The following is an 18,758-nucleotide window of genomic DNA, read 5'->3' on the forward strand; positions in this document are numbered from 1 at the left end:
TTTTATATACTTCTACCTAAATACAATTTCACTGAAAAGCAATTGCCTTATTTCTAAACTATCATAATAATAGTGATAAACGTATCGCCAAACACCAAGACAAGTAAAATTCTCTCTCAAACCTACAGAGTTGCCCCAAATAATTTACTCACTTTTTGAAAAAATATAGTGTATAACAGTTGTTACCCCTTTTGAATTGAATCCATTCTTAAGACTTACTTTTGTTGCAAATTCCAAGTTCAATCCGAATTGTCCAAGCTGTCTTTATTTTCTTTCTGGTCCACAAAGTGGTTTGGGAGCAACATATCTTTGAAAGGACTCGCTCTGGCATAAATCATTGATTATCTTTTTCTATTACTGCTTACATAGCTTTGTTTCATGATAAAAGGCCAATGCTTTTTGTAAGATTTTTCTTACTTCCCATCGACCTGTATTGAAGCTTGTTATGAATTTTAACTTTTCGATTTCATTTTCACATTTTTTATTTTTGATAGATGTCACTATTTCATATCTTTCACTGTATGCTTTCTTTGTTGTGCTTTATTCACTACACGGAGTAGATATTCTCATTGTGTGAATCGTTCTATGCTTTCGTCTGTTTTTGTTAGGTTCAACAGTCCTCCACATGGAATGTTCCACTTTTAGGAAAGTTGGTGGAAACGTTTAGCATGGATAATATGGTTTGTGTTACTGCACCAATTACCTTTTAAATGTTTTGCTTTGCAGTAACAAGGATCACATTGTGCAGTATTGACTGGCGTTTATTAAAAATTATAATTTTTATATCACAATTCAGAATGTCTCATAAAGGCTTATGAACTTTGAAAAAGTAAGCACATCCAATACATAAGCTGGTACTAAGGTCAAGATATCTTTGTGCGTAGTCCCAGTGCCTACTTGTCAAAGCAAAAGCCATGCTCAGTGGTTGCCAGGGACAGGGTCACTTTTGGGCCAGACACTTTATGCCTTTCCCGGCAGGCTCTTTGAACTTGGAGACTGGGTGGAGGACATGGCAGAAAGCCATACTTCGTGCTTAGTACCCACAAAGCTCAACCTCAGGCCATGCCCCTTTGATACTTTGGGCAAGGATCAAAGTATACATCATAAAAGCACAAAAAGTCACTTAAAACTCTTTGTTAAAGGGAAGTTTAAAAAACATTAATTCACCTAAAAACTTCAGTTGAATAGAGTTTAAAGATACACTCTCATACCTAGAGAAAGTTGCCAGTTACAGACAGCCATACACACATAGCTCTCTCCAAAGTATGGAAGGCCAAGCCCTATGACCGAAGTACCCGGAACATTACCAAAGGTCATGTGCACTCACTTCTGAACAGCTTGGATTGTATGGTTATGAGTGTAGTGTCTGAGGGTCACATCATATGCCCAGAAAGAGTAAATGTCCTATACTGTCAAATCTAGTGGCATAGGGTATTTTCAAGGAGATTGCACTCTATATACAGTGGCATAACGAAACTTGCAGATGCCCCCTGCAAATAGGGTGACCACCCGTATGTAAATTTCACGGACTGCCCGTAATTTCGCCCTGCCGTCCGTTGTCCGTGATGAAAGGCTTAACGGACGGCATTTGTCCGTAATTTTAGCCTTTCACCAAAAGGTCAACGGAAGGTAGGGCGAAATTACGGGCAGCATATTTTCCCCAGCTGGATTGAACAGCAGGGAGTCTATACTGCTCGGCGGGAGGGGCGGACAGATAAGAAACAGACCTTCTTGCTAGAGTGTCTCCTTCCCTAAAGAAATGCAAATGTGGGCAACTGGTAAATCTGCAAATGCAAAGGGGCTTGAAAACCTGCATTGACTTTAACCAAAGGAGTCACTTGAAGCTTTCTGATGGCAAAGATATTTTCTTTTAGAGAGGTAAAGTAATGGGGTTCCAAGGTGAGCTGTGGAGTGTGTGGTTTTAATGGAGTGTTGTAAAAAATGTCAGTATTAGGTATTAACTGTATATTATTCAAATCTGTATTTGAGAAGCACTTTTTTTTATTTAACCGAAATGTATTTGCGCATTTTCTACCAGCCTTGATTATGATGTAATTGTAGTTATATAGCGCTTACTACCCCTGACGAGGCGTCTAATGCATGTTTAAGATAAGGACTTACACATTCACAGTTCTTCCAGGGACTTCTGTACCTCATAGTACTAACAAACATTGGCAAAGCCAATAGGTCTCATCTACGAAAGAGTTATTGGCTTTGCTAATGTGTTTTAGCCATTAGCCATGTTATACACCAGAGTGGCTGCTGTTCAGCATGGCTAAAAGTTAGTGGCATAGTGGTGTGGAGTAGAGTGGCATAGGAGCAGTGGCGTAGAGCCCAGTGGAGCAGAGTACAGTGCAGTGGGGTACAGTGCAGTTGTTTAGAGTGCATTGGCATAAAGTGCAGTGGTTTCGAGTGCAGTGGCATGGAGTGGCGTGGGACAGAGTAGAGTGGCATAGAGTGCAATGGAGTAGAGTGGCATACAATAGAGTGGCAGAGAGTGCAGGAGTGTAGAGTGGTGCAGTGGCATAGAGTGCAGAGTAGACTTGTGTGGCAGAGAGTGCAGTGGCGTAGTGTAGAGTGGTGAAGAGTAGAGTATAGTGCTGTAGAGTGCAGTCGCGTAGAGTGGAGTGATGCAGAGTAGAGTGGCATTGAGTGCAGTGCCATGGAGTGCGGTGGCATAGAATGCAACGGTACAGAGTACATTGGTGTACAGTACAGTGGCAGAGAGTGCAATGTTGCAGAGTAGAGTGTCAGTGCAGTGATGTAGAGTGGAGTAGAGTGGCACAGAGACCAGTGGAGTAGAGTACAGAGGTGCAGGGGAGAGGGCAGTGGCGTACAGTACAGTTGTTTAGAGTGCATTGGCGCAGAGTGCAGTGGCATAGAGTGGCATGGGGTAGAGTTATATAGAGTACAGTGGGGTAGAGTGGCATACAATAGAGTGGCAGAGAGTGCAATATTGCAGAGTGGTGCAGTGTCTTAGAGTGCAGAGTAGACTCATATGGCATAGAGTGCAGTGGTGTAGAGTGGTGCTGAGTAGAGTATTGTAGAGTGGCACAGTGCAAAGTAGAGTATAGTGCCTAGAGTGCAGTGGCATAGCGTGCAGTGATGCACAGTGCAGTGGCATAGAATGCAGTAGTACAGAGTAGAGTGGTGTAGAGTGTAGTGTTGCAGAGTAGAGTGTCAGTGCAGTGGTGTAAAGAGGTACAGAGTACAGTGGCATAGAGTACCGTGGTGCAGAGTAAAGGGCAATGGAATACAGTGCAGTTGTTTAGGGTGCATTGGTGTAGAGTGCAGTGGCATAGAGTGGCATGGGGCAGAGTAGAGTGGCATAGAGTGCAGTGGAATAGATTTTATTGGTGCAGAATGCAGTAGTACAGAGTAGAGTGGTGTAGAGTATAGTGGCGGGAAGTGCAGTGGTGCAGAGTAGAGTGTCAGTGTGCAGTGGTGTAGAGTGCTTTTAACTAGAGTGCGGTGGTCAGAGTGGCACAGAGTACAGTGGAGTAGAATATATTGTTTCGGAGTAGAGTGTAGTGGCATAGAGTAGAGAGGTGTACGGTAGAGTGCAGTGGCATAGAATGCAGAGGCACAGAGTGCAGTGTCATAAAGTAGATTGTTTCACTGTAGAGTGAAGTGGATTGGAGTGTAGAGGTGCAGGGTAGAGTGGAGTTGCCTGGAGTGGCATAGGGTGTGATGGCATAGAGTAAAGTAGTGTAGAGTTCCGTGGCATAGAGTGCAGAGGTGCAGAGTAGATTAAAGTGAGTTACAGTGTATTGATTTGGAATGCAGGGGCATAGAGTTGAGTGTTACAGATTAAAGTGCACTAGCATAGAGTGTTTTAGCTTAGAGTACAGTGGCGTACAAAGCAGTGTTGCAGAGTGGCAGAGAATGGAGTTGTGCAGATTAGATTAGTGTTGCCTTGACTGGAATGGTATAGCGTGCAGAGGAGCAGAGCGCAGTGGTGTAGAGAGGCGTAAAGTGCAGTGGCATAGAGTAGAGTGGTACAGAGTAGAGAAGCATAGTGTGAAGTAGCATTGAGTGCAGTGGCATAATGTGGAGTAGTTCAGAATGGAGAAGAGTGCAGTGCCGTGGCATGGAGTGGTGTAAAGTAAAGTGATACAGAGTAGGGTGCAGTGGTGTGGAGTGGTGCAGAGCAGAGTGGAGTGGAGTATGCATGGTGTGGTAACACACTACCATTACAGACAACACATTTTTTATTGAAATGACCATTACATTTGCACAGATATACAGTTTTTCAAATCATACTATACTGTGCACAGACGATGATGTATGGAAATTGCATCACCTAATGCAATGATTTGTTTTAATCATATAAAGGTATTTGTTTCCAGCACAGTTCAGAATTAACAAAAATGTGCTTCAAATGTGATGAGATAAGAACAAGATTTACATGCCTGTTTACAGAAAGGGAGCACTCGGAAGGATACTGTAAATAAGGTTTTGGCAAGGCAAGGGACGAACTGAAGCTGCGTAGCCTAAAACAAATGAAGCCAGCAAATTTAAAGCAACAAAATGTGAGTTACAAACCACAAGGCCAATGGCAAGCAACGGGCAGAATGCATTCACAAGGAAGCACTATGAATGTACTTAAAGTGACAGCTGTGGGATACTTTGTGGGGAAAGTCCAGTATTTTAGTCCAGTCCATATATTCCAGAGGTTTGGCCACATCAATTACCCAGGTAGTATGACGAGAAGACCTGGTGTGGTTTCCATGTTGCAGGAATGGTCTGCACAGCCATTCTATCAGTTTGCCACCATTTCCTATGATACAGAGCTTCTGGCACACCTCTTGTAGGGTTAGTGCTAGGTGGCAGACATGAAATAGGGCATTTAATGATTATTTTGGTGGTTGTAAGTAAGGAGTTGACCGGGGTGAAGATGGTAGTCTGCCACAAGGGTTTGGAAATTTAGTAGCTCGCTCTTTAGAAATAAATCACCCAATTTTAACATGCCCGCAGCATGCCACTGATGGAGTTGCTCTGAGCATAGCCGGCCTGTGCAAGTGGGCACGCTTAGCAAAGGTAGTGCAGGGGCATAGGGTTTCTTCATGTCAGTGAGCTTACAGGTTCTAGCAAGGAAAGAGAAAGCCGTGCATGATAACGCCAGATGGTGATCCGTAGAATGGTCAGTAGGAAACGATGAGCAGTGCATTAAGACTTCCTTAAAAGACGTAACTGGTAAACCCCATCTCATGCAGGGAGGTGGGCAGAAAGCCAGCGAGCCACCCATTGGACCTGTGCAGCTGAATAATAGCATTCTAAGTCCAGAAGACCTAATCCACCCACAGTCACAGGTAGCTTTAGAGTAGAAAGAGCTACCCAACGGTGCTGCAGTGACCAAATAAGATGTGTGGCATGTCTGAAGAAGGAATGAAGGATGAGCAGGGGAAGGTTTGCAAAATAATACTATCATTGGGGTAGCACACCACCTTCACTGGTGTCACGTGTCCCACTACAGAAAGCAGAAGAGAAGACCAAAAAGCAAACTGAGCTTGGAGGGACCATGACGCTCTTCCGAGATTTCCATCCTGCAAATAAGTGGGAGAATGGTAGATATTAATCACTAGGTATCAAAAGGTAAGTGGTTCCCAGTTCAATCTGAGATCTCCTTGTATAAAAAAAGGGGGAAACAGTGCCATATGTTAAAGAAACACTAATTACATTTTAAAATGTTTACATTTTGTTTGTGCAATTTACATCCTAAATATTTTGAAGATTCTATGTGTACTTGACACTTAAGGAAAACCCAGATCACTAGTTTGGCTTTTGCTCAATTTCTAAACCATCTAAAGACATGGACAAAGTAGGCAATCGCCTTGCACAACCTTGCAAGGGGTCTGGCCCCTGCTCACCCTTCACAAGCATGAACAGCGGACCATTGCACCAGAAGAGTTTGCCAAGGTGGATGGGTGATGCTTGTTCAACCACTTGACAGTGCCTCTTCTGTTTCTCTCCTGTGTGCAGAGACAACTCCCCAGGTACCCAATACCTTCCGATAGTCCTGGTGGGCCCATCTTGTCTGATTTTAGGAATTGTCCCACTTTGTTCTTCTCTTCCTTATTTATCCAGTTTTTAGCAACAACCCTTTGAATTACTTGCTGTGGATCTCCAATTTGAACTCGATTTCATCCTCCTCTTTTATTATCTTTGATTGGTAGTCCGGGCTTCCATTTCTTAGATAAATGTAGAGCCCCAGACATACACTCTAGTGCTGTGAGACTACAGACAAGTTGTGGGAACCTCACATCCTGACATTAGGTGTGAGACTGTCGCCCCCACACCATCTGCCCTGCATCTTTAAAAAAAAAATAGGTTGAAAGTCCATGGGCGGTTGGGGTAAGCCTGATGTTTTTGTTCAATTTGTTTAAACTAGAATAAGGTTAATTACCTTAATGTTTCCCAAACTGTTTGCCAGGGGTTTTAAAATGTTCAGAAACATAATCAAAATGTTGCTGTTACTTTCTCTTCAAGAAAGATCAGGTAGATTTGGGTAGGGGTGATGCCCTTGCCGCAGTACTGAAGGGCATTAATTTACTACTGAACAAGAAAGTAATGTGACACCTGAATGTAGCATACCAGGAGGCAATCACAAAAAGATCACAGTGAATAAATAGTGCTATGTTAAAAAAGAGTAAATAAATGCACTGACAACATAGTGAGGCATGGCCTCTCTTGCGTGTGTCTGTAAAACTGACGTTTGTTCTTGAATTTTTGTCCTGAATTTTGACCCTTTGTTCTGAATTTTTGTCCTGAATGTTGACACTTTGTCCTGAATTTTTTACAGTCCTGTCCAGAATTTGCATCAATGCCAGGTGGTCACCCTATCTGTAATGTTCTTGGAGGGGCCACCCTCTGGGCTCACTCTAGAGCTCTCAGACCAGAGTACTGTGCTGAGGAGGCCCTCTGTAGCTTTCCTTCCCCGTCCACCAACCCCCACCCCCCTCCAACGCACCACAGAGGTTGTGGGCGTCTTTGTTAGGCCACTGTCTTTATATTCCATTTAGAAAACCTTCATATAGAGAGGGTCACCATTTCTCTTGTCTCGGTCTGTGTGCATACATATGTCAATGAGGTGGAACTGTCACAGGAAGCAGTTTGGTGTATCCTGTGAAATTTCCTTAAAAAGGGCCCTGGGCTAACAGCCTTGACTGGGCGAAACACGTTTGCTGAACGTTTGCTTAGATATGGTAGAAGCCAGAAACAGAAGCAATTTTAATGTGGAAAGCCTAGTAGTGGAGAAGGGATTTTTGTAAACTGTTTCATTTTCTCACTTTTCTGTGGAATCAACATTAATTTATTCTCCTTTCCTATAAAGCACAGCACACTTCAGAGAGTGTGATTTCCCTTGACCGACGCGGAACTTCTGCTTGGTCCTGATTTACCCTTGCCTTCTGTAGTTTCTGCCTGTGCTTGTCCGTGGGGTTATTTATGCAGCCATAAAACGGAGGATTGTTTCACTCAGCCACGGGGAGGGTCGTGGCGGTGTCACAGGTGTAGCATCGGTGCCATTCATTCGCTCACAGCATCCCCCTGTTCAGATTGGTTCACGCAGCAGGTTCGTAGAGGTCAGTAAGACTTGGGGCGGGCTCCTCCCCCGCCCCCTATGTGTGTTTTCCCCCTAATCCCTGTGCATGTGTGAGCGTGTGTGTGCGTGTGCACGCGCCGGTGTGTCAGATCGGGTTGAGGCTGCAGGGGTGGACGGATGGCGGATTTCACACACGCCAGGCAGCCCGGGATGGTTTCCTCCTCCGCCGCCTCCTCCTCACCGCCGGGCTGCGCCCCAGACACGGGCGGCCAGGGGAAGGCGAGGAAGAAAGCCTTCTATCTGGTGAGGATGAAACCGCTGAAGGAGCCGAGCACCAACAACAACAACGTGTCCTTTGTCATCCACTGTCACATCGGCAAGGAGATCAAGCACATTTGCAGCAACTGCAGTCGCGGAGAGGAAGCTCGGGAAGGTGAGGCTGCATGCAGATTGATGGTGTGCCCTGCGGGTTTGTGTTTATCTGCCTGGCGAGGGTGTGTGCGCCTGTGTGTCTGTATGTAAATCTATGCGTGTGCGAGGCGTCTGCCTATGATCTGTCATGAAAGCGTGTGCCTTTCGGATCTGTCTATGAAAGCGTGTGCCTGGGTACTTTACGTGTCTTTGTACTTTGTGTATGTGGAGTGTATATCTGCGTGCATGGAGCACACGTATGTGTGTGGCGTGCCCGTGGGTATGTGTGTGCTTGTGTGTCAGTGAGTGCTTGTGTTGTACAGGGACAGTCATGTCTGGCGCCAGTGGGGTTGCCTCTGTGTGTGTGTGTGTGTAATGTTTGCGTCTGTGTGCTTGTATATGAGGGACATGTTTGTGTGATTGTATCTATGGATCCTGCTCGCCGATGGGTGTAGTGCGGATAGATGGGGTCGTGCGTGTTTCTGTGGAGTGTGTAAATGTTGAGTGGCAGTGTGTCCTTTGAGTCTACACTTGTCAGTGCGTGTGGTGTGGTTGTGGGGGTTCATGCGTGTTTCTGTATAGGGCGCGTATTTTGATCGGCTGTGTGCGTCTTTCTGGGGCCTGTGCTTGCCTGTGTGTGTTGTATAGAAGGGGAGGAGCCGTGTGTTTGTCCTGGCGGTACCTTTGCGTGTCCGCTGCTGACAGAGGGTATATTTACATCTGCCTAGTTAAATGCATGATGCATATGCCTGTCAGCCCGTCAGTCGCCGGGGTCTTGCAGGTTCTTCTCCGGTCAGTTCCTAATGAGCCACGATGGGGGGCATGAAGATGACCGTGGCGTGCAGGTGTTGTAGACGGACGGCTCTGGTCAGCCAGGGGCACGTCTCTGACATTCACTTTAATTGGAAAACGGTCCCCGCAGCTTTTCTCTTCGTTATTTGGCAATCTGTTTTGGCCGTTTTTCCAATCTCTGTGTTGTTCTGATGCACCGACTTTTTTCCCTGCACCTACTGCGGTACAATTTTCCTGGCCTCCAAGTATTGATGTTTGGGACAGTGGTTTTACATTGGGATGAATCCGGAGGGAAACGCTGCCGTGCAGTCAGCACAAAATTGGGCCGCGGAGCTATCGATCCGCGGTTTTTATTGGATTCTGGCGTGAGCTTTTCGATCAACTCCGTTCGTATCACGTGGCAAGCATGCTTATCTGTTTTTTAGAAGAGATTCTATAAAGATCAGGTCTTTTATCCACAGGGCCAGGGCAGTTCTGGAATTGTAAAACAGAGGAAAATTGGCAGGGCGGAAGGAAATAGCACTGCTTTAAATTCGCTGCCGTCAGCATTTACAGGAAGCAGAAATGGAGAGGCCTTGCACGCGCCCATGCAGAGTACCACGTCAGACGCCGTTGCTTGATTCCTGTCTCTATTGTTTTATATCGTACACATTATCTAAGTTGCTGATGGTACTTTGCTCATATTCGTAGACCCCCGGTGCTTGGTGTCGAGGGCTGAAGGGTCGCTTCATTTCTTGACGGTCGGTAAGATGGGAAATGTTATTGTTTACTGGCGGACCTTTCAGCTGTGTGTTTGCCGTTTTGAGCTCTTCCGTTTTTGTGTGCCACATGAACGGACTTGGTGTTTTAACACCCGGCCCTGTTCCCTTCATGCAAAGGGCCGGGCCAGGAGCAGGGCCAGGGGTCCTGGTTGAACCTCCTGCTTTGCTATATCTGCGGAGGCCCTTGAGGAACCTCTAAATTCTGGAAAACTGCAGTTGTCTGTGGATCTGTCGTCTGCAGCGAGCTTGCCCCTGCCCCTCGACAAAAAACCGGGTCCTGTCCAGTTAGGTCAGGAGCAGTGCTTTAAATGGGCAAGTACTCTTCTTCAATTTGAAAGGGAGAGTACCGGCAATTTTCAGCGCTGATGCCACAAATTTAATGGGAGAATACCGGCACTTCCAAGGAACAAACATGTACTCTAAAGACTGAGTGCCTGAACTTCTGTATTTCATTTAAAGCACTGGCCAGGAGCCTAGCTATTAACAGTGAAGCAGGTGCAGTGCACCGGGGCCTGGAGATGCGGGTGACCCACTTCACCCCAATCAGTAGCAGTTTTTTTCACTACCAGGCCAGGGGATACAGGATCAATTTTCTCACTTGCACGCGCTTTTGTTAGGTCACAGAGTTACGTCACTGGGCCCTCCCTGGCGGCCTTTGCACTCTGCTGTCTTACTAATGTTGTTTTACTGGAGCTTTGGTTTATTAATCCGTGGAGGAGTCGTTTAAGGATAATACCAGCAAAATGGGAGTTCTTGCTGGAAATGCTTAGAATGCACAATAATTAACAGCACTGCCTGTAATCTCTCGTCAATGTGGCAAGCTAATGATAAACACAGCTGACCTGCTTAACCTGCAGACTCTAACAATGCTAATATCCATCCTAGACTGCAGTTGTCTGGATCAAGGATACCTTGTTAAATGGAGTAAAAGACTAGGATAAACCACATGACTATTAATTCTGTTCATGAAACACTGGGCCACCTCAGAATGTCACTGCACACAGACTGACATGTGTCCAACTCCCCTGACAATTATTTGCTCAGCCCTATTGTGAGTCTCATGTTGCTAACCTGCTCCACTACCATCATTCTATTTTAAGCAGCAACTAAGCAAACACAATGGTTTGGCCATTGAATGGGTACGTTTTGACCTAACACGTTTGCTAACTTATGAGCGATCATTACTAATTGTAGTAAGTTGGGGTTCCAAGTGAAGGTTGTCTTTCTTTATAAAATGGTTGACGTAAAAAAAACAGCTACAGCCAAAAATGATTGTCGAAGTATTAAACAGTTGTTCAATATGGCCTTGTTCAAGATGTCAGGCTGAGTTACAGCTGCTGTGGAACAGACGTCACAGTAGGAGATACTCATGGACAAAGGTGGCATAGGCGTGCATTATTCCATCATCTTCTCGCAGGCCGTCCCCCATGTAGTCCTCTACATTGTTGCAGGCTCTTCAGTGCTGTATGACAATTTGAATGAAAAAAGGCCTCAGAAAGGCTCCACACTGACCATTAGTTACAGTCTGTGGACCACGAGCAGAGTAGGTTGCTTCCTGGGGTTAAAAGAAGCAAAGTTAATTAGATCTTAATGTAGAGCAGTTTGTGGGTAGATATAAGACTCCAAACGCCTGTGCTTATTAGCTTAACAGTTGGTTGAACCACCCTACTGGCAGTGGTTCCCCCTTTTTTCCACTATTTGTATTACACATTGTTGTGCATTCTTCCCCTCTTCCTGTAAGGACAGCAGGCAAGCAGTGTAAGCACCAGGTCTCTTTGATTTATCAAGCAAATTCACCACCAGTTCTAGGGGGAGGGCGAATCTGCAGCTCTCAAACCCATGGATGATTTGAGTGTGGCCAAATGAATTTCATAATATAACTTTGGAATTTTCTTAATCTTTTAGAAATTTTCTATTTGATGGCATTTGTTTCTCCACATTAGTGCTTCACTTGCACTGAATGGGTTGCAACAAAACTATTTTCTAGCTATTGGTGCACAAAGGTGATTGTGCTTTGAAAAGATTTATGCCTCAGTCTTTTGTTTGGAAAAGTGTCTGTCACTGATTGGTATAAAAATAAAATCTGCAGTGCTTTATTGAACAAATGTAAGACTGACTTGGTGGTTCCTGTTGGAGTTTTAACTCTGTTATTGCTGCCTGGGATGTTAGTCTGTTGTTTATTTGTTGAGTTCTTTAGTTCTTCTATTAATTACCATTATGGGGAGTCTGGAGGAGCGAGGTACTTCACTTGTCATTCAGGCTGACTCCATGTCTGTTGTGTGATTTTCTTTCATGTGAGCCAACATCACATTTTTGTTTCTGAACCTGGCAAAAATGAAATTAATAGTTGAGAAACCATTTAATGCAATGCACGCCTACATCTAGTGATGGACAACTCTTTAAGCAAACTTGGGCCTCTACTGTTTCAGTCAGAATGAAAAAATATTGTAGTGTGATTGCAAACTCATCTTCGATTTTGTAAATTCCAATATCCATTTGAATGCCTCACACCATGTAGAGAGGACAAAAGGTCTTAACTTCTATCTCTCACCTGTTTAAAACTAAAATGATGGCTACTCTTCTTGCGCGCTCCTTTGCACACCATTTCTTCTAGTTGAATAACTCCCTTTGCTGGTCCTTTCTGAAGAAGATTCCATGGCTGCTCTCCATTTGCGTTCTACCACAAATCCTTCATTTAGCAACTTCACTTGCCCATCTACTGAAACCCTGCCTCTAAATTATTCTCTTTACTCTGCCAGTTTACACTTATCTTCACATGCCTGGGTACTTCTGTCTCCCTCTGCCCATTCCTGCACCCAGCTCCACTCTTCCAGTCTCGTAAGTTCCAATAATTCTTCTGTGTTGTTATTTCTTCCCACATTTCCCCTGATCACTGCCACACTCTAACTTGTTCATCATCTCCCTGCCTCCTTCAATATTTATTTTATTTCACCTTTCCTTGTTTTCCCCATAAGTCAGATAATAGAAGAACTTTTCCCTATCAATTACATTACCCACATTTTGTAATCCCTGTTGACTTCACAAATACTACTTCCCTTTTGCATCTCTCACGTAGGAGTTCTACCTTAAGCCCATACAAGTTTTTTCTAAACAATCCCCTCCAGTCCCTCATCCAATGGCATCTAATTTGCTGCTTTTCCCCTCCTCTGCTGTCCCTGCTCACTTCTGATTCACTTGATGCAGATTAGGTTCCTTTGTCTCTCACCCCAGTTCCCCCTAGCACACTTTGTCCTCCAGCCTTGTCCAATGCTGGTACATCTGGAGGATCGTAGATCTATAGATTCAACACTGTTGGCTTTGGATAACTTTCAATCTATGGTCTTTACATTGCCAGAGGTCATCTAGCAATGACTGTGTGTTCCCAAATATTGGTCACATGTTTATTCTCTCAATACTTGCTTTAGTGATTTCACTTCTCATCAAGACACTTTTCACTTTATCATGTTTTCTAGTTTTGATAAAACAGCTCAAAACAATATGTTATTCTGTTACTGAAGAAACTGAACTTTAGACTAGTCTGGATCTTTATACTTTCAGACGGTGCTGTTAACTGGAGATCTTTACGTTTTTAACACTTTTATATGTGTAGTTTTCGTGGTTAAACTGTTAAACTGATTTATCTTTGATATTGTTAGTGCGACTCAATTGTCCATGCTTTGCTGGATTTTACATCTCTGCTTTTTTTTAAAGATTATTATTATTTCATCTTTTATGATGCTATGCTATAAAAACTGAATAAAGATCCAACGAATGACTATGCAACCTACTCTGCTGTGATCCCTGAGTTATCCTGGGGGTCATCAAAAGGTTTTTGAAATGTAGACATTGGCCCAGATCTGAGTGAAAAGCACATCCGGCCCTACTACTTCAAACATATGGGCAGTGTTAACTAGATATAAGGAGTGGTCTTGTGCTAACATATTTCATGTTATAGTTGCATGTAGGCATAGGAAAAAATTCTGACACTCGTGACTTTTTTCAGTATGTCTCTGTATTTTGTGTGCAGCTGTATGTCACAATATAGAGGTTTTATCAATGATATGTACTACCAACATCGGGAAGTATAGATTTACTATTCTTAACACCACATCTGCTTACCTTGATTATATGCCAGTAGTTGATGTCATGGATGCAGTATTTTGGCAGGTCGCTATTATAAACCGTAATGTTGTGGTTTAACTCTACCAGCAGTTTAGTGCTATGATTGAACCAGTGTGTATCAGTTTGGATCCTAGTTGGCTTCACAGAGTCCTATGTTAAGCGATCTGTTTTCCAGTGATCTACCTACACTAATATTCACTAATGATTCAGTAGTTATTGTCTGATGTGCTTATTGAGTCTTTGCTTCACCCTCCCCTTCTGCTCTCCGGAGTAGTGAGAGGGAGCATAGTCTCAGAAATCTAAGTTATGGTGGACTGCAAAAGGTGTTGCAGTCCTTGGCTTTGACCTCAGTGGCGGCCGGCAGCTTTGGGAGGGGGACGGGCGGGGCACACACAAAAACACACACACAAACACACACACAGGCTCATTCTTTCACACACAGACACGCACGCACGCACGCTCATCCATTAACAACACTCATTCCATTCAAACATGCACGCACGCACCAAACATTCATTTTACAAGATCACACATATTCATTCTTTCACTCACACACGCATGCACGCACTCACATCCATTAACAACACTCATAACACTCAAACATGCACGCGCACACCAAACATTCAATGTAAAACATTACACACATACATACACACACACACACACTTACCTTTAGCCTCGGGTCCCAGGAGGGTTGGGACTGCTGCCTTCCCTCACTGGCTGAGCTGAGGTCAGCCAATGAGGGAAGGTAGCAGTCCCAGCCTCGTCACAGAGTGGGATGGGGTCAGTGAGACTGCTGACCCCACCCCACTCTGTGACGAAGTGTCACTGATTGACACTCGCCCTGGGCACTTCAGGGCTTGAACCTGAAGCGCCCAGGGAGAGTGTCAATGGGTGATGCTTTCCTCGTCACCCAGGGGAGGGCCTCGAGGCACCTAAGGGTCGTGATCTCCTCAGCCCAGCAAAGTTCAGCTCAGGCAGCCAGGAGTCTGCGCAAATCGCGCATGTCTGCTCCTGGCTGCCTGACCTGAACATGAAGAGTGTCTGTCAGGCTGACCTCTGTTCAGCCTGACAGACACTCTTCATGGGGTGCGGGGGCGTGGCCCCTCCGCCCTAAAGGACGGGCCGCCATTGTTTGACCTGATATTGATATGTCATCCTTTCCTCTAGCAACACACGGCTGTCTGACGTGGCCAGGGGCGAGGCTTCACGGGGAGGGGTGGTGTTTGGGGTGTTACACCCTCCCTAATAAATGCAATTTGTGATAAATAGTTGGGGGCAGGTGCTTTCACCCTGGTACAGTGAGGTGTCTGACGATTTCACCAGGAATATTTACACAGACAAAAGCCCACACACACTCTGTCCCTCCCTCTGTTTGGAAATACTTCAAAATAGGGGTTGTTTCACAATATAATGTGCTTTCTCTCACTTATTACCATTACCAGTCTCCATTCATCTCTCTCTCTCCGCTGCCCCTCAGTGCACCCTGCTTGTCGAAAAATGTATTTTAACAGTATATGCCAACGTGATTGTTGGGAGACCTGAAGCAACCCCCCCCCCCATCTTACTGACCAAGCTACACCCCTGGAAGTGGCATCGCCTGTGCGTGGTGAATTTAGCATCACATTTACTATTGTGCCGAGGTTGTAAATTACTACATCTAATGCTGCATTTTTTGTTGTACTGACTTTTGATTTTTATTTAAATAAATGGGGAAATGGCTAGTTATCGAACGCTATCATGATAGGTACCTGCCAAGCACAACCTTACCTTCGTTCCTCCCTCACTTCTTTCACGTTCTCCTCCTTTGATTTTTTTCACTTCAGTCTCCTATTGTCTCTCAATGCTCTTGGAAGTAGTGAAAAAAACCATTACGGCACTATACAATACACTGTAAACTGATACAACATGCTTCTTCTTCTGGTCTTCCTGCCTCCTATGCCTCTTCTTCCCTACTCCAGTTCTCCCCTCTCACCCTCCTGCTCTTCCAGCCTGTGTTTACTCATGCACCAGTGCTTTGGCCTCCTTCACTCCTCTTCTTTACTTTCTCTATATATCCCTCTCTCCCAGCTCATGTGTTCTTTACTTTTATTTCTCTCCTTAGCCCGCTCACCACCTCTCCTCTTCTTTTCTTCCATTCCTGCATATGTCTGTCTTGCCTCTCTTCTCATTTTCACAGCAATTCCAGCTCCCATGGTTCTTTCTGTCCTCCTAATGTTTAGTCCCTTCACCCCAGCCAGTAATCTCCAGGTCTCTCCAGGTTTGCATCCATTCTTTCTCTTCTGTCCCTTATTTACTCATTGTTTCTCAGTCTTTTTCACTCTCACTCACTCCACCTTAACTTTAATTCGACCTTTGAAAGCTTTCACCCAACTTCCTTTTAGTCCCTGTTTCTTTCTCCTCCATCCCCTCTCCAACTCTCGCCATATTTACATCTATTCTTTCCCCTTCAACTCTCTGCTCTCTTGATCTCCCGAGCTTTACGCCGACTCCTGGCTTTTACATCTTCTCCCATCTGTCCTTACTTCTACTTCATTTACTCACACGCTCCATCTTCATCTGTTCCATTCTTTACATTAGTTTATCCAGTGCCCCTCTCTATTTGTCCTTGTATCTCACTTTTGCAGGTTCTTTTTCATTCCTGTTTTCTCCATTTGTCTCTCCTTCTCCCTTTCGCTCTCTTTTAAAAAAAATAAGATGCAGTCTCCAGAATTGAGTGCTGTTGCTCACCACTTCTATAGTCACAAATTAAGTACTGCTTTATTCCAGGTTGCTGCAGCCCCTAGCTGCCAGCCTTTTGAGGTTGAGCGTGCAAGCGCTTTGACCTGTTGTAAGTATTGTGGGCTTTTAACCACGCCCACCGCATGCCCACCACTTTCACTCGTTCCTAAGCTTCCCTTTCAAAAATCCTTTGTTAACATCACTAAATTCTTTACGTTTGTCCCTCCTTGGGGCGGTTCTGTTTCCGCCTTGGACACTGACCCTCTTACATGGATAATTGCACGATTGCAAATGCGTTCGACTGCGGGTGAACTTCTTTTTCCTTTTGTGTCTCTCCTTCATGATCATGGTAGCCGTGGCGCTTTGAATCAGCTTGCTTAGGTCAAAAGTTTTAGTTTTCATTTTCAATTTATGTGGCAATAAAAGTCCCGTTAGAAATTTACAACGCTAATAGCGCTAACTTGTGCAAATACAGGACCGCTGCATTGCAAATGCTAGTTTTATTTTCTTCCCTCGTCTTTTCCACTGTTAGCTGCCATCTCCTACTCACTTCCGCTTTCTGCAGATCTCAAAGCACTCTGACCCCAAGAAAGAGATACGTGTAGCCATAATGTATTATATATAAGGGTCGAGGTTGATACCAGTAAAAGAAAGAAACCATATGGAGAAAAAAGACGTGTCTGTTTATGATTAACACTGAGACATCTGTTAACAACATCAGATCTGTGGGCGGATGTTATAGGTTTTTTTTTATTTTTATGACTCAGTAATATGTTTTGCAAAAACATATAGATACATATATATTTATAAATTACTCATTGCCTGTTATTAATGTTCACTGTTTTCCTCATTAGTGGGATGTATTTATGAGGCTGCAGGAATTTAATTATATTTCATCAGTAAATATTGGTATACTGTCATAATCGTAATTGGAGAGATAGTTATTCACTAATTGCCAATGTCAAGTATTTACCTACTTGTGCAGTTTAGCGCGGACCAGACTGATGAACAAAGAACAATTAAAATAACAGAAAGCTAAAAGAGAAAAGTTCTGTTGGTAAACACCTATAGAAGATATATCGTTCTGAATTTAAACTTTTTCCGATCAGTATTTACAGTGAGGGAGTGGAGAAATAAACATGGGGCATAAATCATTTGCAAATCAGTTATTTGCGCAAAGATGATTTCGGGCAATATGGCACAATTCATGAAAAGGAAGGTCGCTTTAATATATCAATTCCGTATATACCCAACAGTTTTTTGGCTTAAGTCTTACGCAGGCTATTATAATCCAAGCTTCACTTATGCAAGATTTTTTTTACATAACAATCCCTCCCTTAATCCTCCCTCAAACCATACAAACCCAGAAATCCAACCACATTATGTCAATTTCTTAAGTTTTTAAGACCTCATGATATTGCATCTAATTCCCTGTCCCCTCATGCTCCACAACTTGTCACCTGTCACTCATACCATTTTTAAACTACTCCCCCATCGTTCTGTAGCTCCCTGCCCAACACCCATATGAACTGGACTCATTCGAACAGTAACAACCGAACCTTCTTTATTGTATTTAATCCAGTGCTTTCCATTGTGCCTACCTGAAAACCCTAAAAAAACATTTTACTGCCACTGCCTGTAACTCACCCCCAACTTACCCTTTACTATGGGATCTCCATCCTAAGCTTCAACCTCATAATCTTTCTCCCAATGCTTTGGCTTTTCTGTTTCTCAATTCTAACAATTAATACTCTTTCAGGGGTGTGGAGATTTAAAAAAAATGTCTACTCGACTATATGCTTCAGAAATGTACTTCCATTTGGTCTTTTGGTGCCCTGCTGTGAAGGTGTACATTAGGGCCGCATTCTCATTAAATCAAAGATTTCATGATAGGCTGCCTGATTATGCCACAGCTCATATTCAATAAGGATTTGGATTCTCACAATGTTCTGATTTTGCCACCTTTCCGCAAATGTACATAAAGCGAGAGGAAGTAGGTGGGAGGTGGTAGTTTCGGGGTTGGAATCAGTTCTTAATTTGTGCAGATAGTTTCCAGTGCTCGGCACCAGCACTTAATTGATAGCACTTATGACTGCTGCCACATGGTGGCGCTATTTGTGTGGTTGGAGATGACAGAACAACAGTTGTTTATTAGTTCATTATACATTTTAAAAAAAACTAACACCGCTTCCCAAAGCATTCTTATACTTTTTGTGAGCCTCAAATAGTCTGAATTACCACACTTACACACAGGTACTGTCATTAGCAGCCCTTGTACGGGGAATGAGTGGTGCAGTTGTAGTGGCCTCCTGACGTGGGCCCTTGCACTTACTTTTCTAAAAATTAGGCACTGGTTAGAATGCCCCATGAGTCCATATACACCCACACACTTCTTGCTTATGGGTATT

The 18,758-nt window shown here is 44.0% G+C and overlaps 1 protein-coding gene across 7 annotated transcripts in view; it reads left to right on the forward strand.

The window, feature by feature from the left end:
- PHACTR1 (phosphatase and actin regulator 1) overlaps positions 1-18,758 on the forward strand; it is a 1,185,412-nt gene that overhangs the window by 565,005 nt on the left and 601,649 nt on the right. For 2 of the 7 annotated variants that reach the window (XM_069219728.1, XM_069219730.1), the window contains exon 1: positions 7,606-7,976. The exons of 4 other annotated variants lie outside the window; for them this stretch is intronic. In XM_069219728.1, coding sequence (XP_069075829.1) covers positions 7,721-7,976 — 256 coding nt within the window. In that variant the 5' untranslated portion in view covers positions 7,606-7,720. Of the gene's footprint in view, positions 1-7,604; positions 7,977-18,758 lie in introns of those variants that run through there. One more of the 7 variants, XM_069219727.1, reaches the window with a different exon arrangement.

The sequence above is a fragment of the Pleurodeles waltl genome, chromosome 2_2 (assembly GCF_031143425.1).
Source record: "Pleurodeles waltl isolate 20211129_DDA chromosome 2_2, aPleWal1.hap1.20221129, whole genome shotgun sequence".
Lineage (NCBI taxonomy): Eukaryota > Metazoa > Chordata > Amphibia > Caudata > Salamandridae > Pleurodeles > Pleurodeles waltl.